The 18,516-nt window shown below is 42.2% G+C and overlaps 1 protein-coding gene across 1 annotated transcript in view; it reads right to left on the reverse strand.

Moving 5' to 3' along the window:
* Window positions 1-18,516, reverse strand: part of ACTN2 (actinin alpha 2) — a 77,451-nt gene that overhangs the window by 50,043 nt on the left and 8,892 nt on the right. Inside the window, exons 2-3 of the mRNA XM_063124356.1 lie at window positions 2,352-2,466; window positions 227-346 (exon numbers count right to left, since the gene is read on the reverse strand). Coding sequence (XP_062980426.1) covers window positions 227-346; window positions 2,352-2,466 — 235 coding nt within the window. The remainder of the gene's footprint in view (window positions 1-226; window positions 347-2,351; window positions 2,467-18,516) is intronic.

The raw sequence follows: 18,516 nt of genomic DNA on the forward strand, positions 1-18,516 counted from the left end.
TAAGCCATGGGAAGCAACTGCGCAGCCATGAAGGGGTTTATAGGACATACGGACAAGCGCCATATGTAAAACAGCCAGTCCAACAAGAGTGGTGACAGTTTGAGAGGAGTCAGAATCTGAAATTAATGCAAAGAGACCATCCGTGCATATTGAAGCAAAGCAGCTCTCAAAAGGTTAATACATCATGGCTGAAAGCCAAGTCGTGCTGTTGGTATCTTCTACATACCTTCTGCACCAATGGAGACAAGCTTCACACCTTTGCTGGAGATAAAATCCAGGGCTTTGTTGACATTTGCAATTTTGTGGAAACGCATCTTCCCTCTGTCTGGTTTCGGAAGTCTTTCCCCTGTAGGAAAGCAAGTAGAATACGTTTATTGACATTGACATCTGGCTGCAGGCACATACCAGTGAGTGGACTGTTGGCGGGAGCATGCTTTACGATATCTAAACCAAACATCAATCCTCTTTACAGATTTCTCATAGGTCCGGAGTCCATTCCCGAAGGGGGAAAATAGAAGTACGAAAGTGATTTGATGGATTTGGTGCAGCAGCAAAACTCCAAGTTAAACGGAGATATATATATATATATATATATATATATATGCACACTCACTCTTCAACTTAATGTTGTTGTTGTTAATACCATACCTCAGTGGAAGAGCACCTGCTTTGAATGCAGAAAATCCCAGGTTTGATCCCTGGCATCTCCAGGTAGGGCAGGCAAATTCCCTCCTGAAAAGCTAGACAGCCATTGCTGTCAGTCAGTGTTGGCTAGATGGACCAGTGGCCTAACTCAAGAGTAAAACAAAAAAACCAAAGTGGGGGGAGAGAATGAAATCAGGAAAAAAACCATAGAAACATAAATGTTGCCTACTGAGCTAACGTTTTGCCCCTCCTCCTTTTTCCCCCAATATCTGGTAATGCCCCTCTATTTACCTATTTGCAAGGATATAGATTCAGGCAGTGATGCTCTGTAATCATATCCTAGGAAAGGTCTGGCAAGACCCTTAAGTACAAGGCAGCAGGGTACCCAATGGGCATTTAGTGATCAATGTTTTTTTGTACAAAGTTTTATACAGGTTGTTGTCGTGTGTTGTTATCAAAATAAAATGTTACTTTTATTATGTAGTTAGCAACCACGTCTGGTTTTAAAAAGAAATTTAATACTAGGCACAGCCCTCTAGCCTCCTGTTGAACCAGGACTGCAGCATGCTTTGCCTCGCGTTTTTTTACCTCCAATGCATAAGCGCGTCAAGCTTATGGTCCCTTTCACCTGAATATGCTGCTTTTTCGCTTGTTTGCTCTTCACCCCGCCCCTTCTCCCTCCAGTTCATTGGTTGCTCCTCCCCCCCCTTTTTAACAAGACATATATAGGCAGGTCCTGTCAGATGAGTATTTCAACCAGACCACCTTTCTGCCCAGCAAAAATGGAACGACACTTTAGTCTGGCTCTTTGGGGGTGTTGAAGAAGTACAATCCTGTCTCTGCAGAGATTTGGGCATTGTAGGATTTTAAAAAACACTTTTGAGCCTGGGATGCAAGGTTTGGGGTTTATATTGAGTCTTGCAGCTGGGAGAGATCGCTTTTCCCTGCCAGGATCTGATGCAATCCATTCAAGCCAACAGCACGGCTCCCGTCACAGCACATGCCCCCAACAAAGGAAAACATGCTTAGGTAAAATAATCCAGACTTTAGGCATTCTAGGAAAAGACGGAAAAAGCTGGGGAAGAGGCAGGGTGTCAGCAGGACAGGCACAACATCATGTGAATACCATGCTGCAGATCTGCACACCAGACATGGCGACAGTGCACTAAATCGCTGGTGTAATAGAGCCCTAACTGCTGCGATCCCAATGAAAATCACACACGGGCACCCCTGTATGGCATTAATGGGAACACTCACACACACACCTAATTTAATTAGGGTTGCAGCGTGCAGAGAGGGAAGGCTTAACTGTTTCCTTCCCAGCTGCAATCCCAGTGAAAATCATCCTCCACACAGCAATTCACCTTAGAAAAAAAGCTTCCATTTGCATCAATTAGAACTTTTTTGAAGGCTAATTGCTATGCAGAGGGAACTGGGAAGGAAAGAGTTAAAACTCCTCCTCCTCCTGTACAGTGCATGATTTTTAAACTAATATTTTTTTAAAAAACCAAATGGATGCAGTTGCTAACTGCACAATAAAAGTAATGTCTAGTATGGCCCCAAGACAAAATGATTTCACAGTTTCAGTCAATAGTAAACAACTACCGCAATAATGTTAGGTATGTAGCATTGCTAAAACATGATAAAACAACAGAGTTAGAAATATACTGTGATACAGGCATGATATTTCCTGTCTCTAAACAAACCTGAAATGACTTCCAAGAGCAACATCAGTTTAAGGCCATTCCTGAAATCTTCTTCAATGTTCTCAATCTGCGTGCCTGCTTTCCGTAGGTGGGAATTGCACCAGGCTGTAAATGTCTGCAATCACAATAGTGAAAAGTCTTAGAATAGGCAGCAAACAGCTATGAAAATTCAATTGAGAAAATGCTAGAGCTTTCAATGTAAGATCTGGACGCCCAGTTTCAATCAATGTTATATCTGAAGCAGAGGGACAGAAATATTACAGTTCCAGAAATGTTAAGCTACACTATAGGGCAAATACAAGAGAAATTTGTCTTGTATTTAACGAACAGCAAGGCCCAGCATTTACAGAAGTCTAATATTCATTTGTCCAACTCTGCATACATGGAGTAGCTACCATTTCACACGTAACAGATACAGTGTCTATGGAATACCTCATACCAGGAGTCCAGAACTTTTTCAGCCGGCAGGTGAAATTGCATTTCGGAGAAGTTCTCAGACACCACAATCCAGTTGAGGCCAAAAGCAAAAGGGGCATATTTTAGCACAAAGCTCTTACTGCCAGTAACAAAGAGCTCCATCAGATGAGCGTTTTATTGCATGCTTGCTACTGGGCACTCATGGATTTTCAGGGGTCCCTCTCACAATGTCATCTGCCTCCCACACGCCTCCTGCCCCTTCTAGCCTTCTTCGCACGACAAAACAATACCCCAGTAATTTTTAAAGACGGAACTTGCCGCTATCTCCTGCTGTGTGCAAGAGAAGCAACGTGATCAAAACAGCCCACTGAATGGGCCACGTGCACATTGTTTACTTCCTCTTTCAAAAGAGGAAGTAATGTGGGACAAATGCATGGGCAGAGAAGTGACAGGAAGCAAACACGATTTTTCCCCTGTGTGATGACGCTCTACGTCTTCTGAGATGCATTTCAACCTTTTAGAATAGGGAAGAAACTGCACAAAAGCCAGGAAACCACTGATCTATGGTTGGGGGGAAGGGAAGGGAGCATGGCCTTCTGGGGAACTTCAGAGGGTGGGATTAGGACCCCTGCATGGTTAGATTTAGTCCCTGGGCCTGAGGTTCCTCACAGTATGTACAAAGTTGTGAAATAAACAACATTATTTGCCTCACTTGTTATTGGGTGGGCATACAAATACATGTGATGGACACTCTAGCCCTGTTCAAGTGTTCATTCTGTGTAGAAAGTAAGCATGCAAGGAGGGGGAGCACTCTAGGCCCATTCCTTTCCTCATACCGTATTTCTTCGATTCTAAGACGCCATTGATTGTAAGACGCACACTAATTTTAGTACCACCAACAGAAAAAAGCTTTGATTCTAAGAAATAATAAACGCACCCACAATTCTAAGACGCACCCCGTTTTTAGAGATGTTTATATGGGGGGGGGGGGTGAAGTGTGTCTTAGAATTGAAGAAATATGTATGTTTCCATTGCCCTACACACATGGAGGGTGATGTCTGAAGAGGAGAACCTCCTATATCCATGTAGGCTCACTACATCAGCTTAGAAAATCAATATTCAGCACACAGCTCTCTAAGTATTAGTATGCATGACTCATTTTGTTTCCTGCCTGGACCTTTCTTATCTATTGTTATTAAAAAGTATGAATTCGTCTGAGTGAACTGTAAAGGTCAAAACCCTATAAAGCCATCAGAACTGCTGGTTTTGCCCAAATTACCACCCGTAACTACAATAGCACATCACCTTGCCTATCCTTTTAAAGATAACTAGGGAGATCTGCTTTTTCAATGTAAGTTCTAAATTAAAATTGATAATCAAAGACACTATTACATGAACTCACAGAAAGTTCGATGACTATTGAAGGGAAACTCCATCACACCAGGGGTTAACATGCTCCCTACGTTCACTTCTCAGCCGTTCGCCGCTCAGCTGGTGTTTTCCTTCCTCAGTTACTTTCTCTTTTCAAAAGAGGAAGTACACAACAAGCAGAAGGCCCATTGAGTCCGCTGCTCTAATGGTGCTGCTCTTCCTGCACACAGCAGGAGAGAGCATCAATTCCGAGTTTAAAAAAATATCGGACTTAATGGAGGGGGGGTTGTTGCGCAAGGAAGGCCAGAAAGGGCAGAAGGCGCACAGGAGGCAGACGACGTCATGTGAGGGCCCTGAGCAAACTCTGTGAGTGCCCAGTAAAGAGCGTGCAATAAAACACCCCTGGGATGGAGCTTTTAGAAAGGCTGTTGATACTTCCCTGTTCCTCAGAGCTATGTCAAACATGACCTCTTCCATATTTTATTTTATATTGTTCCCACTTCCAGTATATATATTTTATCCTTATCATCAGTTATGTGGAACCTGAGTCAACTACCATAGTTACAGCAGTTGCACGGTTACATAATTTATCACTGTAGGAGCTTCACAAGACTTGCTTGTTCAATGCTCCAATACCTATTGCAATTGTTTCATGCCTGACTGATGGCACAAATACAGTTCAACCTCCAGACAATCTAGTTGTTAGGGATGAGCTTGCATGGGAAGTTAACTGGTGCGAAAATGGAGTTGCTTGCATGGTGCATCTGATAGAAATTATTTCTTGTTCAGTACCTTCCCATTAACTCCTCCGCTCCTACGGTGGTATCAGGCAGAGGGTTCCTAGCGCTAACAATCAGAATACATTGTGCAGCTATTCTATCTTTCTCTTCTTAATGGTTTTTTTTTTTTTTTTTGCAGTAAAAAAAAAAGACAGGTGAAGAAAAACACAAGAGGTTTACAAATGGAAGTTGATTGCATCTGGACTCTCCATAAAATTCCGTGGCAATTGCACAATAAAAGCCCCATATGAAAGCACCTTAGTGAGACCTGAAATTGGTTTGAATTATTAGCAGAACAGCAAGAACCTAACAAGGGCTGAGCTGTGTGGAATACTAGCTGAAGGAGCGCCGTTTACTCTGGATAAATCACATTGGAGGCTCTGGGGAGCTGTCTTCACACGGGGGATTTTCTGCAGTGTGGGTGCATTGAGGCCGTTTGCGATAAATGACGTCATGGCCAGCGTGCTCCCAACCAGCCACTTCCATCTCAAAAAGCCGCAGTATCTGAGAGTCGTTTTACTCTGTTATTTTCAATTAAAGCAGCTCCCTGGTGCTTCCTCTGTAATGTGCCCCCAATCCCATGCATTAAATCCTGGCTGTGTCTCTGTGATGTGGTCAAAGAGTGTGGCTGCCCCTTCCTACCATCACTCCTTTTCCTAACCTGTTCCATTGAGAGCCATAATTAGCTTCCTTATTGCTGCATTACTTGCTTCTCTGATGCTGTGCTACTTTACTTCTGTTACGTTGTGTTATTTAGCTTCTTTGAAGATGTGTTATTTAGCTTCTCTAATGTTTGGAATAAAACAGGTACGAAGCTATAAATCAGTGACAGTTTTCTGGAAGGGGCAAAATTGAGATTATTATTATTATTATTATTAATTTATATAGCACCATCGATGTACATGGTGCTGCACAGACCACACAGTAAATAGCAAGACCCTGCCGCATAGGCTTACAATCTAATAAAGATGGTGGTCTGCGCTCATAGGAAGCCTTTACTTCTTGCCCAGGATAATTTGGGATTTTTCCTACTTCATGGAAAAGTGAGCATAATGGGGGAAAGGGGGTGGGGGCTATTACTCCCTAACAGATTAATGGAAAGGGGAAAGAGGTGGTAGGGTGCTTTCATAGGGAGCCTTCACACCTTGTCCAAGATCATTGGGAATTTCTGTTTCCTCGTTTCATGCAGTGCAAAGTGGAGGAAAGGGGTTGGAGCAATAAAACTGTAGTAGCTGCGGGAATCTGGAGAGAGGCTGGTAACAAGCCTCTCTCATTGATGACATTAGTCCTATTCTTCCCCACCTCACCCGGAAGTATGTTTTTCCCTGCACTGAAAGGCTAGGTTTTAGGGAAGGCTGGCTCCGCCATGTGACACCAACAGAGCAGAGCAGATTTCGTCATACTGCAGAGAATAACAACACACTTTCTTCCCGTGTTCATAAAGATGGCCCCTCGGCCAAAGGAATAAGGAAGCTTGCATTTTATTGCAAGGAAATACATGTTGTATAGGAGGGCCCCCAACTCAACATGGAGGGACCCAAAGAAATGTCTCCTTTCTGAGAGGCAATAGCATAAAGATGTAGGAAGTGAGGTCAGCAACTCTAACATTTAATAGCTTTAACACACCAGCATTATACTGTGCAATCACTGCGAATTGCGTGCAAAGGACTCCGAAGTTTTCCAGCTTATGATCTGCTTTTATTGTGAAGTACTCCCATGCATCCTGCTTTAATTGTGCTTCTTAACCAAAAGAAGTGCAATATTTTGCTACTAGTTTTCGAGCGTATCATTTGTTGTTTTCCGAGCGGCCACTGGGACGCAGGAGCAGGATTTGAAGAAAAATTAAACAAATGCTTACATTTACGTAAGCTTTAAAGATAAGACATCAAAATTGGCACAGTAATAGATATTAGGGAGAGCTTTAAGCATACCAAATTTGAATTGGATTGGGTCATCCATTGATTTTTTAATGATTTTTTTACATTTCCCCCCTTAATCCCATTTCCTGCTACGCAAAGGATCTAGCTGCCCAGTAGCAACAACAACGGTGACAGCTTAGTGCTGTAGGGGATAATTCGAGGGAAACAGGTATGTGGGATGAAGCTCTAAATCTACCATGGAATGTCAGCACAGATCACAGGACAGTCTAGGAAACCTGGAGGTCCTCTATCTATTCCCTTCCCATGCAGACACATCAACCTTGCACTCTAACTTCCAATATGAATAGGACAGGGGAAGGATCAGGTTGATGCAATCCTACAAGTCTACTCAGAAGTAAGTCCCACTGCATTCATTGTTTGCCCATTGAGTTCAGTGAACTCAAAAGTACTCACTTTTGAGTAGATATGCATAAGATTGTAGTTTTAGCTGTATAATATTTTTGTGTATTATCTTTTATTTGCATGTTTTAGTTTTTGTTACCAAACCTTAAGCAGGATAGATTTTTAAAAAACAACAAAGATATTATTGCTATTATTGCTACATCCTTGTTGAATGTTATATTACAATTGGATGGCCTTCAAAAATTCCTAGGACATGAAGGTCAGGAGACATTACTGATTTCAATGGTGTCTGTTCTACGAATCGTGAGATATGCAATCGAAAGCTGCGATTTCTCTGTGCATGTGACTTCCATGTGCCTTCTCTTATGCTTAGAAATCAATGCGTAACACACTACCCCAATGCACGAAGCATCTTTCAGTCAGAATCCAATATAAACGTCTCTTGTTGACCTTCAAAGCTCTTCACGGTCTAGCTACGCCCTATCTCTCCTCTCTCATCTCACACTACTGCCCCACTCATGCTCTTCGCTCCTCTGGTGCCATGTTTCTCACCTGCCCAAGGGTCTCTACTTCCCTTGCTCGGCTTCATCCATTCTCTTCTGCTGCCCCTTACGCCTGGAATGCTCTCCCAGAACATCTGAGATCTACAAGTTCAATCTCAGCTTTTAAAGCTCAGCTAAAAACTTTTCTTTTCCCTAAAGCTTTTAAAACTTGATGTTACTCGGACTTTAGACTGTTAGTTATACTGTTAGTTTTTCCCTACCCTGTGCCTGTTTACCCTACCCAGTGCCTGTTTGCATTCTCTCCCCCTCCTTATTGCTTTACTATGACTTTATTAGAATGTAAGCCTATGCGGCAGGGTCTTGCTATTTACTGTTTTACTCTGTACAGCACCATGTACATTGATGGTGCTATATAAATAAATAAATAAATAAATAAATAAATAATAATAATAATAATAATAATAATAGGGAGGTTTGAGCATGTAACACCGATTCTGGCCCGCTTGCATTGGCTGCCTATATGTTTCCGAGCCCAATTCAAGGTGCTGGTCTTAACCTATAAAGCCCTACATGGCTTGGGACCACAATACCTGATGGAACGCCTCTCCCGACATGAACCTACCCGTACACTGCGCTCAACATCTAAGGTCCTCCTCCGAGTGCCTACTCCAAGGGAAGCTCGGAGGATGGCAACAAGGGAGAGGGCCTTTTCAGTGGTGGCCCCCCGACTGTGGAATGATCTCCCCGATGAGGCTCGCCTGGCGCCAACATTGTTATCTTTTCGGCGCCAGGTCAAGACTTTTCTCTTCTCCCAGGCATTTTTAACAGCATTTTAACAGCATTTAACAACGTTAAGTTTGTTTTTAATGGACCCCACAATTGTTGTTTTTAAATGGATACTGTTGTTTTTATACTGTTTTTATGTGTGTGTGTGTGTTTTTAAATTGTATACTTTTAATGTTTACTATTTTTAAATGTTGTAAACCGCCCAGAGAGCTTCGGCTGTGGGGCGGTATATAAATGTAATTAAATAAATAAATAAATAAATAAATAATGGCTATTGCTGATGTGTGGCACAAGTAGATGTCGTAGTTTTAGGGGTTGCTGTCATCTTTGTATATATACACAACATCATTTTCTTTGTGAATATGTATTCTTTGTGAATACAAAGAAAATGATGTTGTGTATATATGTCTATACATGAGTTTAAAGGGAAGTCATCTCCTATGTATTCATGAAGAAAATTATTTATTACATTTATATCCCGCTCTCCTCTCCATTTTATCCTTACAGCAATCCAGTAAGGCAGGTTGGGCTGAGAGTCTGTGATCCAGTGAGCTTCCATGGCTGAGTGGTGACTAGTACCTGGATCTCCCAACTCCCAGTCCAGCATTCTAACCACTGCACCACACTAGCTCTAAAAACACAATAAACATGCTTCTGAAGACGCCCTACAAAGCAAAAGGACCAGAACAGAGGAAATTCCAATGCCTTTCATGTTAGATGGTCTTCTTTCTTGAGCCCTCATTCTGTTTCCATGTGTTGAGCGGACGAATTCCTGCCTCTGACTAATCTATTCTATTAATAGTCATCAAGCAAGTATTCAAAATATGCTCAGGTCTTAGAGACCAAGCTACGGCCAATATATAGCACTATACTGTGCACATCTTTAATCCCTTGGGATTGGAAAAGGTATTGCATTAATTAAACCAGCCAATTTTTTTTCACTGCTCAACACATGGAAGCAGAGCGGTATATCAGATGGCAGTGAAATGCCAGGAAAAGTGCCAGAATGATGCAAAACAAATCCACATGCAAGGAAGAGAAAAAGAAATATAATATTGACTTGATATATTCTGAATACTGTTTTCAGCTTTCTCTTGCACAATAGAAACCATGGGTGTATATTTAGACGACGGCGACACCAACATGAAAAAAGACTTATTTTCTTCTCAGATCTGTATGCAGATTACTTGAACAGAGCAGCACACTTTATTATTCATAGAAAATCATGTTTGCAACCAATGTCATGTTTTGGTTTAATCTGTTCCAAAGATTTCCCCCAATGGGAGTGTGGAATTTGGGGATAAAAATGGGAGGCGGAAAGCTTAAATTCTCCCCCTCCTGTAGCGCCAAGGCCCCCATTGGAATTGGGGCTCTGCACGCTTAAACTGAGATAATTAATTAAATCATGCATAGCATGATTTAGTGTCATGAACTTCAAAGAAAAAAACTTGGCTATTTTATTATCCCATAGGTGTTTTAAATCACGGCAAACAAGTGATAAATGCTGCAGAAGGGGGAGAATGCAATTTCGTTCTCTCTTACACTAGGGGAATGTCTAAATGTTGTCTTTGCCCTGGGGTGGCTCCTAATCTGTGCTGCATCAGTTTGATGACGCAGCTGCCGATTCGGAGCCACCCTGGAGCAAAGAGCCAAAGATGTGCAGCGGGAAAGTCAGGAACTTACCCTAACTTTTCCTGCCCGAGTGAGGTCAGTGCACTCTCCCATCGTCTGTCCTCACCCTAGTGCTGTGGCAGGGGCATTCCCAGGTGGAAGGCAACCTCCCATTGGTTTCTGGAAGCCGCAGGAGGGGGAGGTGTGGGCATGGCAAGCCTAATGGCCGCAGGAAAGCCCACACTGCCTCCCCCAATGGGAATTATTCACCGCCGCCCCCGCCCCCCCCGGCACCAGTGATACCATAGGGTTTGGTGGCAGAGCAGTGCCAACTCGGCATCATGAAGGTAGCCTTGTGGTGTCTGTTACTTCTGCTACCATTGTTTTTATACCGTTGTTTTTATGTTTCTGATGGTTTTTAAAATTTTGTATACTTTTTAATGTTTACCATTTTTAACTGTTGTAAACCGCCCAGAGAGCTTCAGCTATGGGGCGGTATATAAATGTAATAAATAAATAATACCACTATGCATTTACCACATTCCTCTCTAAATCCAGTTTACATGACTGCTATGCATGTGGAGATTTTTTTTTCTTTCTCAAGCCTAGTTAGAATTGTGCTCTTGAGGTAGAGCTATACTGCTGCCAAGTGCAGCCAGAGGTGGTAAGTGGTGAAGAGCCTCCAGTGGAGGCTAGCTGCAAAATGAATGGGAAGAACCCATTAATGAAGAAATAGAATCATAGAATAGTAGAGTTGGAAGGGGCCTATAAGGGCATCAAGTCCAACCTCCCGGCTCATTGCAGGAATCCACCCTAAAGCATACCTGACAGATGGTTGTTCAGCTGCCTCTTGAAGGCCTCTAGTGTGGGCATTCAATATTCAAAGGCCATCAAAGGTAGAGTGATGTGGTGGAATTAGTTAGGTAGCACCACTCTCTTCATAAAATCCCTACCTAACCCCATGATGATATGTGAATGCAGACAGCCATAAACCAGCCCGCTGCCTCTACCGCTCTGGAGAGATGAAGGCAAGAGGAATTCATTCTGCCAAAAAACTGGAGTGAGGCAGTACATGGACACCATCCAGAAACTCCCTGAAACCAAGCTGTCCAGAAAAGTCTTAAGGGCTGTCCTTACTCTAGATTCCACCTGAAGATCATGAGGAAAACTCAGATGCTGGGCAAGTTTTGGGTCCCCATATTTTTATTTCAAGGCTACTTTTCAAGGTAGGAGCCCTCCCAAGATGGCTTAATAATATTAATATAATAATAAAAAAACCAGAAATAAAACAGCGAACAAACAATCACTAGCAATAAAACATCTGGGATGGACAATACTAAAAACTGATAACACAATTGCAACTACAAACTGGAACAATCTAGTAAAACATAATTAAGTCAAGGCCAGGGTAAACAAGCAAGTCTTCAAGGCCTTCTAAAAGCTTACAATGATGGGCACGACCACGCATATCATTGCCTAGGTTTTTCAGCAGACTGTGAAGAGAATATTTATTCTTTGCTTTCGTTATGAAGAATGTGGCAAACGTATCGTCTTGGATCTCAGAGAGATGGCCGTCTACACAAAAGTGCAAAATTTGGGATGTTGTTCCTTGCGTTAGAAAGCATAGTGATGGGGTACCAAGTTGACATCGGTGCTCATGATGAATAGTTCAGCTGAAGCACAGTTCTACTGCAGGACAGGTGGGACACCTTGCATCAAGTCAGTTCACTGGTCCATCTAGCTTGGTAGTATCTAGAACGACTGGCAGCAGCTCTCTGGAGTTTCACTCAGGAGTCTTTCTCAGTTTATTCATGAATTTATTTTATATAAGGATTTCTACCTTACCCTGTTAATGCATTCTGATCACTTAGGGCAATTTACACCAATAAAAGTCACAATATCATCTTAAAACAACAATATGAACAAAATGCAGAGTTAGGCAGAACAGATTTTTAAAAATGTCAGGTAAAAATAATTATCTACCCACCCGCCAGGCACCAAAATTAGTGTTTTGATTAGGGGCGGAGAGGTAAGAGACCCTTTAATGAAATATGTAAGCTCTGCCTAATTGTCATTTAATTATTCCTGCTCCCTGTAGGCTTTTGAAAATCATAGCTAAGGAGGCTGTCATTAAAGGAAAGGCCCTGTTGTCCCCCTACCTACCTGCCAGAATAAGAGAGCTAAAGAAAAGGATAGGACCTTCTCAGTGGCCACACCCAAGCTAGCAGTGCTTCCATCATAGGCAGGACACTTAACCTTTTGCATGCAAAACATGTGTGGAAATGATCCCCTCCAAAGACCATGGGGGAGGAATAAATTTCTCTGAATTTCTTGGGGGGCGGGATTCCCACTTACATTTTTTTACTTTATGATGTGGCCAAGGGGTTTCCATTTTTTTCTTAATTTTAATCTTTTGTTAAAAAAAGAAGTAGTCCTGGGGGCTCTACACTACTGTTTTAAAGTGCTTTAAAGCACTTTATAACAGTTTTGACAACTGTTGGGGCCCAGGACACACTGCATATACAGTTTTCAAAACGTTTTCAAAGTGCTTTAAAGCGCTTTAAAAGCAGTAGTGTAGATCCCCCTGCACTTCTCATCGTATTGTGAGATTCTCCCTGCTGCTTCCTGCCACCTGTACTCTCATGGCATTCTGGGAAAATGCAGTTGGCGGGACACATAGAGAATTGTTCTTTCTAGCTTCCCACTAGCTGCATTTCCTGGAATGCCTTGGAGGTGACACAATGACTCTGTTCAGATGACACAGTGATTTTTAAACATTTTGTGCTAAACATTATGGTTTAGCATGTCATGTGAACCATTCCTAACCATGTCGGCTATATAACCACAGTTTAAACATGCTCACAAATCATTTCCTGCAAAAGGGTTAGCGGCTTAACCATGGCTTAGTGTGTTGTCTGAACAGGCCCAATGTCATGTTGCATCACTCGCAAGGCATTCCAAGACGTACAGCTGGCAGGAAGTGCAGAATAAGCTTTGCACCTTTGTAAGTGGCATGGGTGTTGTTGTTTTTAAAGGTATTAAAAGGTAAAACTGGAAAATCCTTAGACATCTTATAGAGTCAAAGTAAAGTAAATTGTAGCATGCCCTCCCTACCCTTTCCCTTCAAATCAGCAAAATTTCTTCCCACTGCCATGGAATCAGCAAACTGGATCCTACTTTTGCAGAGGAAACTATTTTCAGGAAACCAGGGTGGGAATTTTGGCCCAGCCTTAGTTCTGCTTCATAGAATAATGATTTTAAAAATAATGTATTAGGTCTGATCCCGAATAGGAATACATTAGAAGTGGATCATATTGTACCTGATAATAGGCTGGATCCCAACCCAGAGTAGACCCTTTGAGACCAATTACCTGAAGTCCCATTGATTTTAAAGAGTCTACTCTATGGCCTCAAACGTGAAAATGAGATACCTAGGTTGTCCATGAGGCTTCTTTTAGTGTGGTTTCAGACATCATGGGTGGAAGGAGAGGAACAGGAAGCAGAAGTGTCTCATGCTTCCTCTTTCCCATGCTACCAATTGCTGACAGAAGTTTTGCATTTCTTCCCACTGGGAGATGTGCAAGCTTCTGATGGGGGAACAGCTTATGCATCTTTGTGATGGGTGAAGGCATTGTTTTAGATAGAATGAAGATGTGCAAGTCATTTGTGCTTTGTAATATTGAAAGTTGCTCTTGAGCTGGGGTTAAAACTGATGTGTTGTTCTATTCCAGCATCGATGGAAAGCCATAGCTCCCTTCCCAAGTCATTGCCATTGCCTTTGCTGCAGATGATGTGACATATTCCAACATCAACGAGCCAGGTTTCACTGGCCAGGGGTGAGCAACTTGTGGCCCACCTCCAGATGTTTTGGCCTACAGCTCCCATAATCCCTCAGTATTACCTATGCTGGCTAGGGCTGATGTGGGCCAAACAACTGTAAAGCCACATTATCCCTCTGCACTAGACTGAATACAAGGAATACAAAAGGGGTCCAAACAAATGAGAATTGCTTGGATCACACTCTGAAGTTTAGCTATTAAATGCATGCTTGCAAACTATTAATAGAATATTCTATACATTCCAAAAGCTCTAAAGCAACAGTTCTCTAAGCACAACTGGAATTCCCTAGGAAGGGATCAGATTCATGCAGCTGCTGCTGAGGGAAGCTATGCATAACAGCAGAGGAGTATCCTGAAAATTTATCTTGGTGGCTCCCAAGAAATTCTGTTGGAACAGCCAGTTTTCGGACAAAAAGTTTAGATGTGAGTAGAGTTTAAGGGATCTAGGCAGAGCCTGATGCCCCAAAGGCCTTCCACAGTGAATATTACATAGTGCTCAATCCCATTCCCCTACACAGGCAAAAAAGTCAAAGGAAATTTTGAACTGCACAGTGGTACTGTATGTGGTTGCAATGTGCGTGCATGACACATGCTATTGCAACACACCTGTACATTTTCCTTCTGGACATGCCTTGATGCTTAGAGTCATGTATCATGACATTTACAAGCCTACACAAAGTGGCAGACATTCCTCAGAATTGGAAACATGACAGCACGAATGCAGAACACCGTTATATTCAAGCTTCACACATCATGAACTCCAACAAAATTTTGTATGCAGTGAGGGTACCCATTCCATTACCTTTGTTACACACAGCCTAGGCAAGGCTTTTAGTAAATTAGACAAGTGTAAATCAATTCCAAATGCATTGTCCTCATTATGCAATTTCTGTTCTTGTCCTGTGCACATTGCTAGAATGTGAGATATGGATGAACAGTGCATGGGGGGAAAGGGTTTTTTTTCTCTTTAGAGCAAGTTTTCCAGTTATTAAAACCACTATTAGAGAAAGGTGGTTTCCCATTCTTCCTCCTTTGTATATATTCTGCAAGGGTAGCAGAAAAACCTTTTCAGGAGAAACCGAGTAGTCCAACCAGGGGAGCGTATTGTACCAATTATAATTAAAGCATCACCCTCCTCTGTCTCAACTTTGGAGCACAGCCAACTCTGGTGTTGCACAGTTGGAGACTGTGGACTGGCCTTTGCACCACTGCAGGCAAGCTAGAAATGTTGAGAAGGACTTGGAGCAGCCGCATGGCATGGCGTCACCCATGCTTATCCCCACAAGCACATTTTGTGAGGAAGTGAGCAAGCTTCTGATGGCTGGGACCAGGCCCCCTGGCCTTACCTATACTGTATATAAACCTGCATAAATACAGTGATCTGAAACCAAAGGGCCTCAGCCCCTCGCTGGTGGATTTTCCAAAGCAAGTGTGACTGCTTAAAAAGAGAACTGAGGAGATGGAGGAACTGAGGAACTCCCTTCAGAATTATGACTGGGGCCCGCTCTCTTGACTTTTAGAAAAGGTATTAAGACACATCTCCTTAACCTAGCCTTTTAAATTATTTTAGCATGCTATTGTTTTAATCTTTGTAATAATTTTATTAACTTTTGTTTGTTTGTTTTTATAAATTTCGTTTAGATTTGCTGTGCGCTGCCTTGGTCACTTTGCTGGGGATAGGGCAGAATAGAAAAAGTAATAATAAATAAAATAAATGATGCAACTGTATGGCAAGGGTTTATTGCATAAGTCTTTCTCACATACAGGGATCATTTGCACATAATGGCGGGAAAACATGGGTTAATTAACCAAATATTTGCCACAGTGTGTGCTGGGTATATTCCAACACAATTTTACACATGCAACATCTGACCAGAGGTTGCAACATGACATCAAAACCTGGACACTATATTGCGGGTTAAACAACCCACAGTTAACACAACTACTTATTACAGGTTAAATGTGGGCTATTTAACCCACTATTAACCTATAGTGTTGGGGTTTACACATCACGTAGCATATCCAAAGTAGCAGGCGCTACAACGAATTGTGGGTTAATTAATGTTACACGTGAACCCGGTCAATGTCTGCAGCCGGGTGGTATTGCCTCAGAAAAATGGTTTCCATATGGCTGTAACTGAAGGACCCCCTTTTCCGCCAGCTTGTGGGTTTGCTTCCAAAAGCCACCATACTCTACACAGTGTGTGTGGTGTGTGTGTGTATGTGTGAAACGGAGTCATAGGAGTCAGGACTTGGCGGAACAGGTCTCCTCCCGCTCACAATTCCCTGCAGTCCCCAATTATCAATTATATCTGCAGGTGATCTTTTATTTATTTATTAAATTTATATACCGCCCCATAGCCGAAGCTCTCTGGGCAGTTTACAAAAGTTAAAAACAGTGAACATTAAAAAGTATACAAAATTTAAAACCATCAAAATTATAAAAACAGTATAAAACAGTATCCATTTTAGACAACAACAGTTCTGGGGTCCATTAAAAAACAAACTTAGCATATGTTGTTAAATGCTGTTAAATGTCTGGGAGAAGAAAAAGGTCTTGACCTGGTACCAAAAAGATAACAATGTTGGTGCCAGGCGAGCCTCATCAGGGAGATCATTCCATAATTGGGGGGCCACCACTGAAAAGGCCCTCTCCTTTGTTGCCATCCTCCAAGCTTCCCTCGGAGTAGGCACTCGGAGGAGGACTTTAGATGTTGAGTGCAGTGTACGGGTAGGTTTATGTTGGGAGAGGCGTTCCGTCAGGTATTGTGGTCCCAAGCCGTGTAAGGCTTTATAGGCTAAAACCAGCACCTTGAATTGGGCTCAGAAATGTATAGGCAGCCAATGCAAGAGGGCCAGAATTGGTGTTATATGTTTGAACCTTATGGTTCCAATTATCAATCTGGCCGCTGCATTTTGCACAAGCTGCAGCTTCTGAAACATCTTCAAAGGCTGCCCCATGCAGAGGGCATTGCCATTGCAGTAATCTAATTTGGAGGTTATCAGAGCATGGACGACAAGCTAGGTTATCCCTGTCCAGATAGGAGAGTAGTTGAGCCACCAAACAGAGTTGGTAGAAGGCACTCCATGCCACCGAGGCCACCTGGGCCTCAAGTGACAGGGATGATTCCAGGAGAACCCCCAAGCTACGAACCTGCTCCTTCAGGGGGAGTGCAACCCCATCCAGAACAGGTTGATACTTATCAAGTTCTTCCACTTTGGAACATCATAAACATTTGTGACAGGAAATCTCTGCATTGCTTGGATTCCTGCACACATGAATCCACCCATTTCTATTCCTAGAAGTAGGCATCATCTGCCTTTTTTTTTTGATGAAACTGCTGCTATTCATTTGTGGGCGGGGGTTCTGAAATAAAATCTCTCAAACAATGAATATTTAAAAATAAGAAGTAGGAAAGAGCAGAGATCAGGTAAGAGTGATCAAAATCCATGAAAGTCAGTTGTAGTCGGTGAACTTTGAGGCCAACTCTGTAAGGAGACACCTCACAACTATAATAAAAACAAGGTGTGTAACTTGGGCTAGATCTACACTAGTGTTTTTTATTAGTACTGAAGTGCAGTGATAACTGTTGGGGCATATTAGGCATTCCACACACAGCTTTTTATTCCATATTATTCAAAATACCGTAACAGATGTCATTATACAAGGTATAAATGCGCAAGAGGGAGATAGCATCACCAGGATGGGATTGTATCAATATGAGATAAGGTATAGATCTAGCCTTAGAGGGTAAACCTTTTTTTTGCCCTGCATTTAGTTATGAACTTTTACAGTGCTTGACACATTTTTATTCAGAACCTAAATTTAATTACAGATATATTTTTCCATTGGTCAGAACGGTATTATAATATGAAAATACAATGTTCTTTGAAGGCCAAAGGCAGCACCAACATTTGACATAGGCACAAATAAGATTGTAGTATTGCATATACTTCATGCATACAATTATATCACCTTGCAAAGGACGCTAGTCCTTTTCCAGCTTCATTGGCTGCCAGTCCAGGTCCGGCCCGATTCAAAGTGCTGGTATTAACATTTAAAGCCCTAAACGGCTTGGGGCCAGACTATCTGAAGGAACGCCTCCTTCTGTATGCACCTGCCCGGACCCTAAGGTCATCCTCAGGGGTCCTTCTCTGCGAGCCCCTGCCAAAGGAAGTGAGGCAGGTGGCTACCAGGAGGAGGGCCTTCTCCGCTGTGGCACCCCGGCTGTGGAATGAGCTCCCTAAAGAGGTTCACTTGGCACCTACGTTATATGCTTTTAGACGCCAGGTGAAGACCTTTTTATTCTCCCAGCATTTTAACAGTCTATAAATAAATTTTAACTTGGTGTTTTAAAATTGTAATTTTTCATTGCTGCTGTTTTTAGCTGGTTGAGCTTTTATATTGTATTTTATATTATGGTTTTATACTGTTGTTTTATACTTTGAATGTTTTTAATTTTTGTGAACCGCCCAGAGAGCTCCGGCTTTTGGGCGGTATAGAAATGTAATAAATAAATAAATAAATAAATAAATATACCACCCCCAGATACATAGACTGCGGTTTTAAGAGCCTA

The sequence above is a fragment of the Elgaria multicarinata genome, chromosome 4, assembly GCF_023053635.1.
Source record: "Elgaria multicarinata webbii isolate HBS135686 ecotype San Diego chromosome 4, rElgMul1.1.pri, whole genome shotgun sequence".
Lineage (NCBI taxonomy): Eukaryota > Metazoa > Chordata > Lepidosauria > Squamata > Anguidae > Elgaria > Elgaria multicarinata.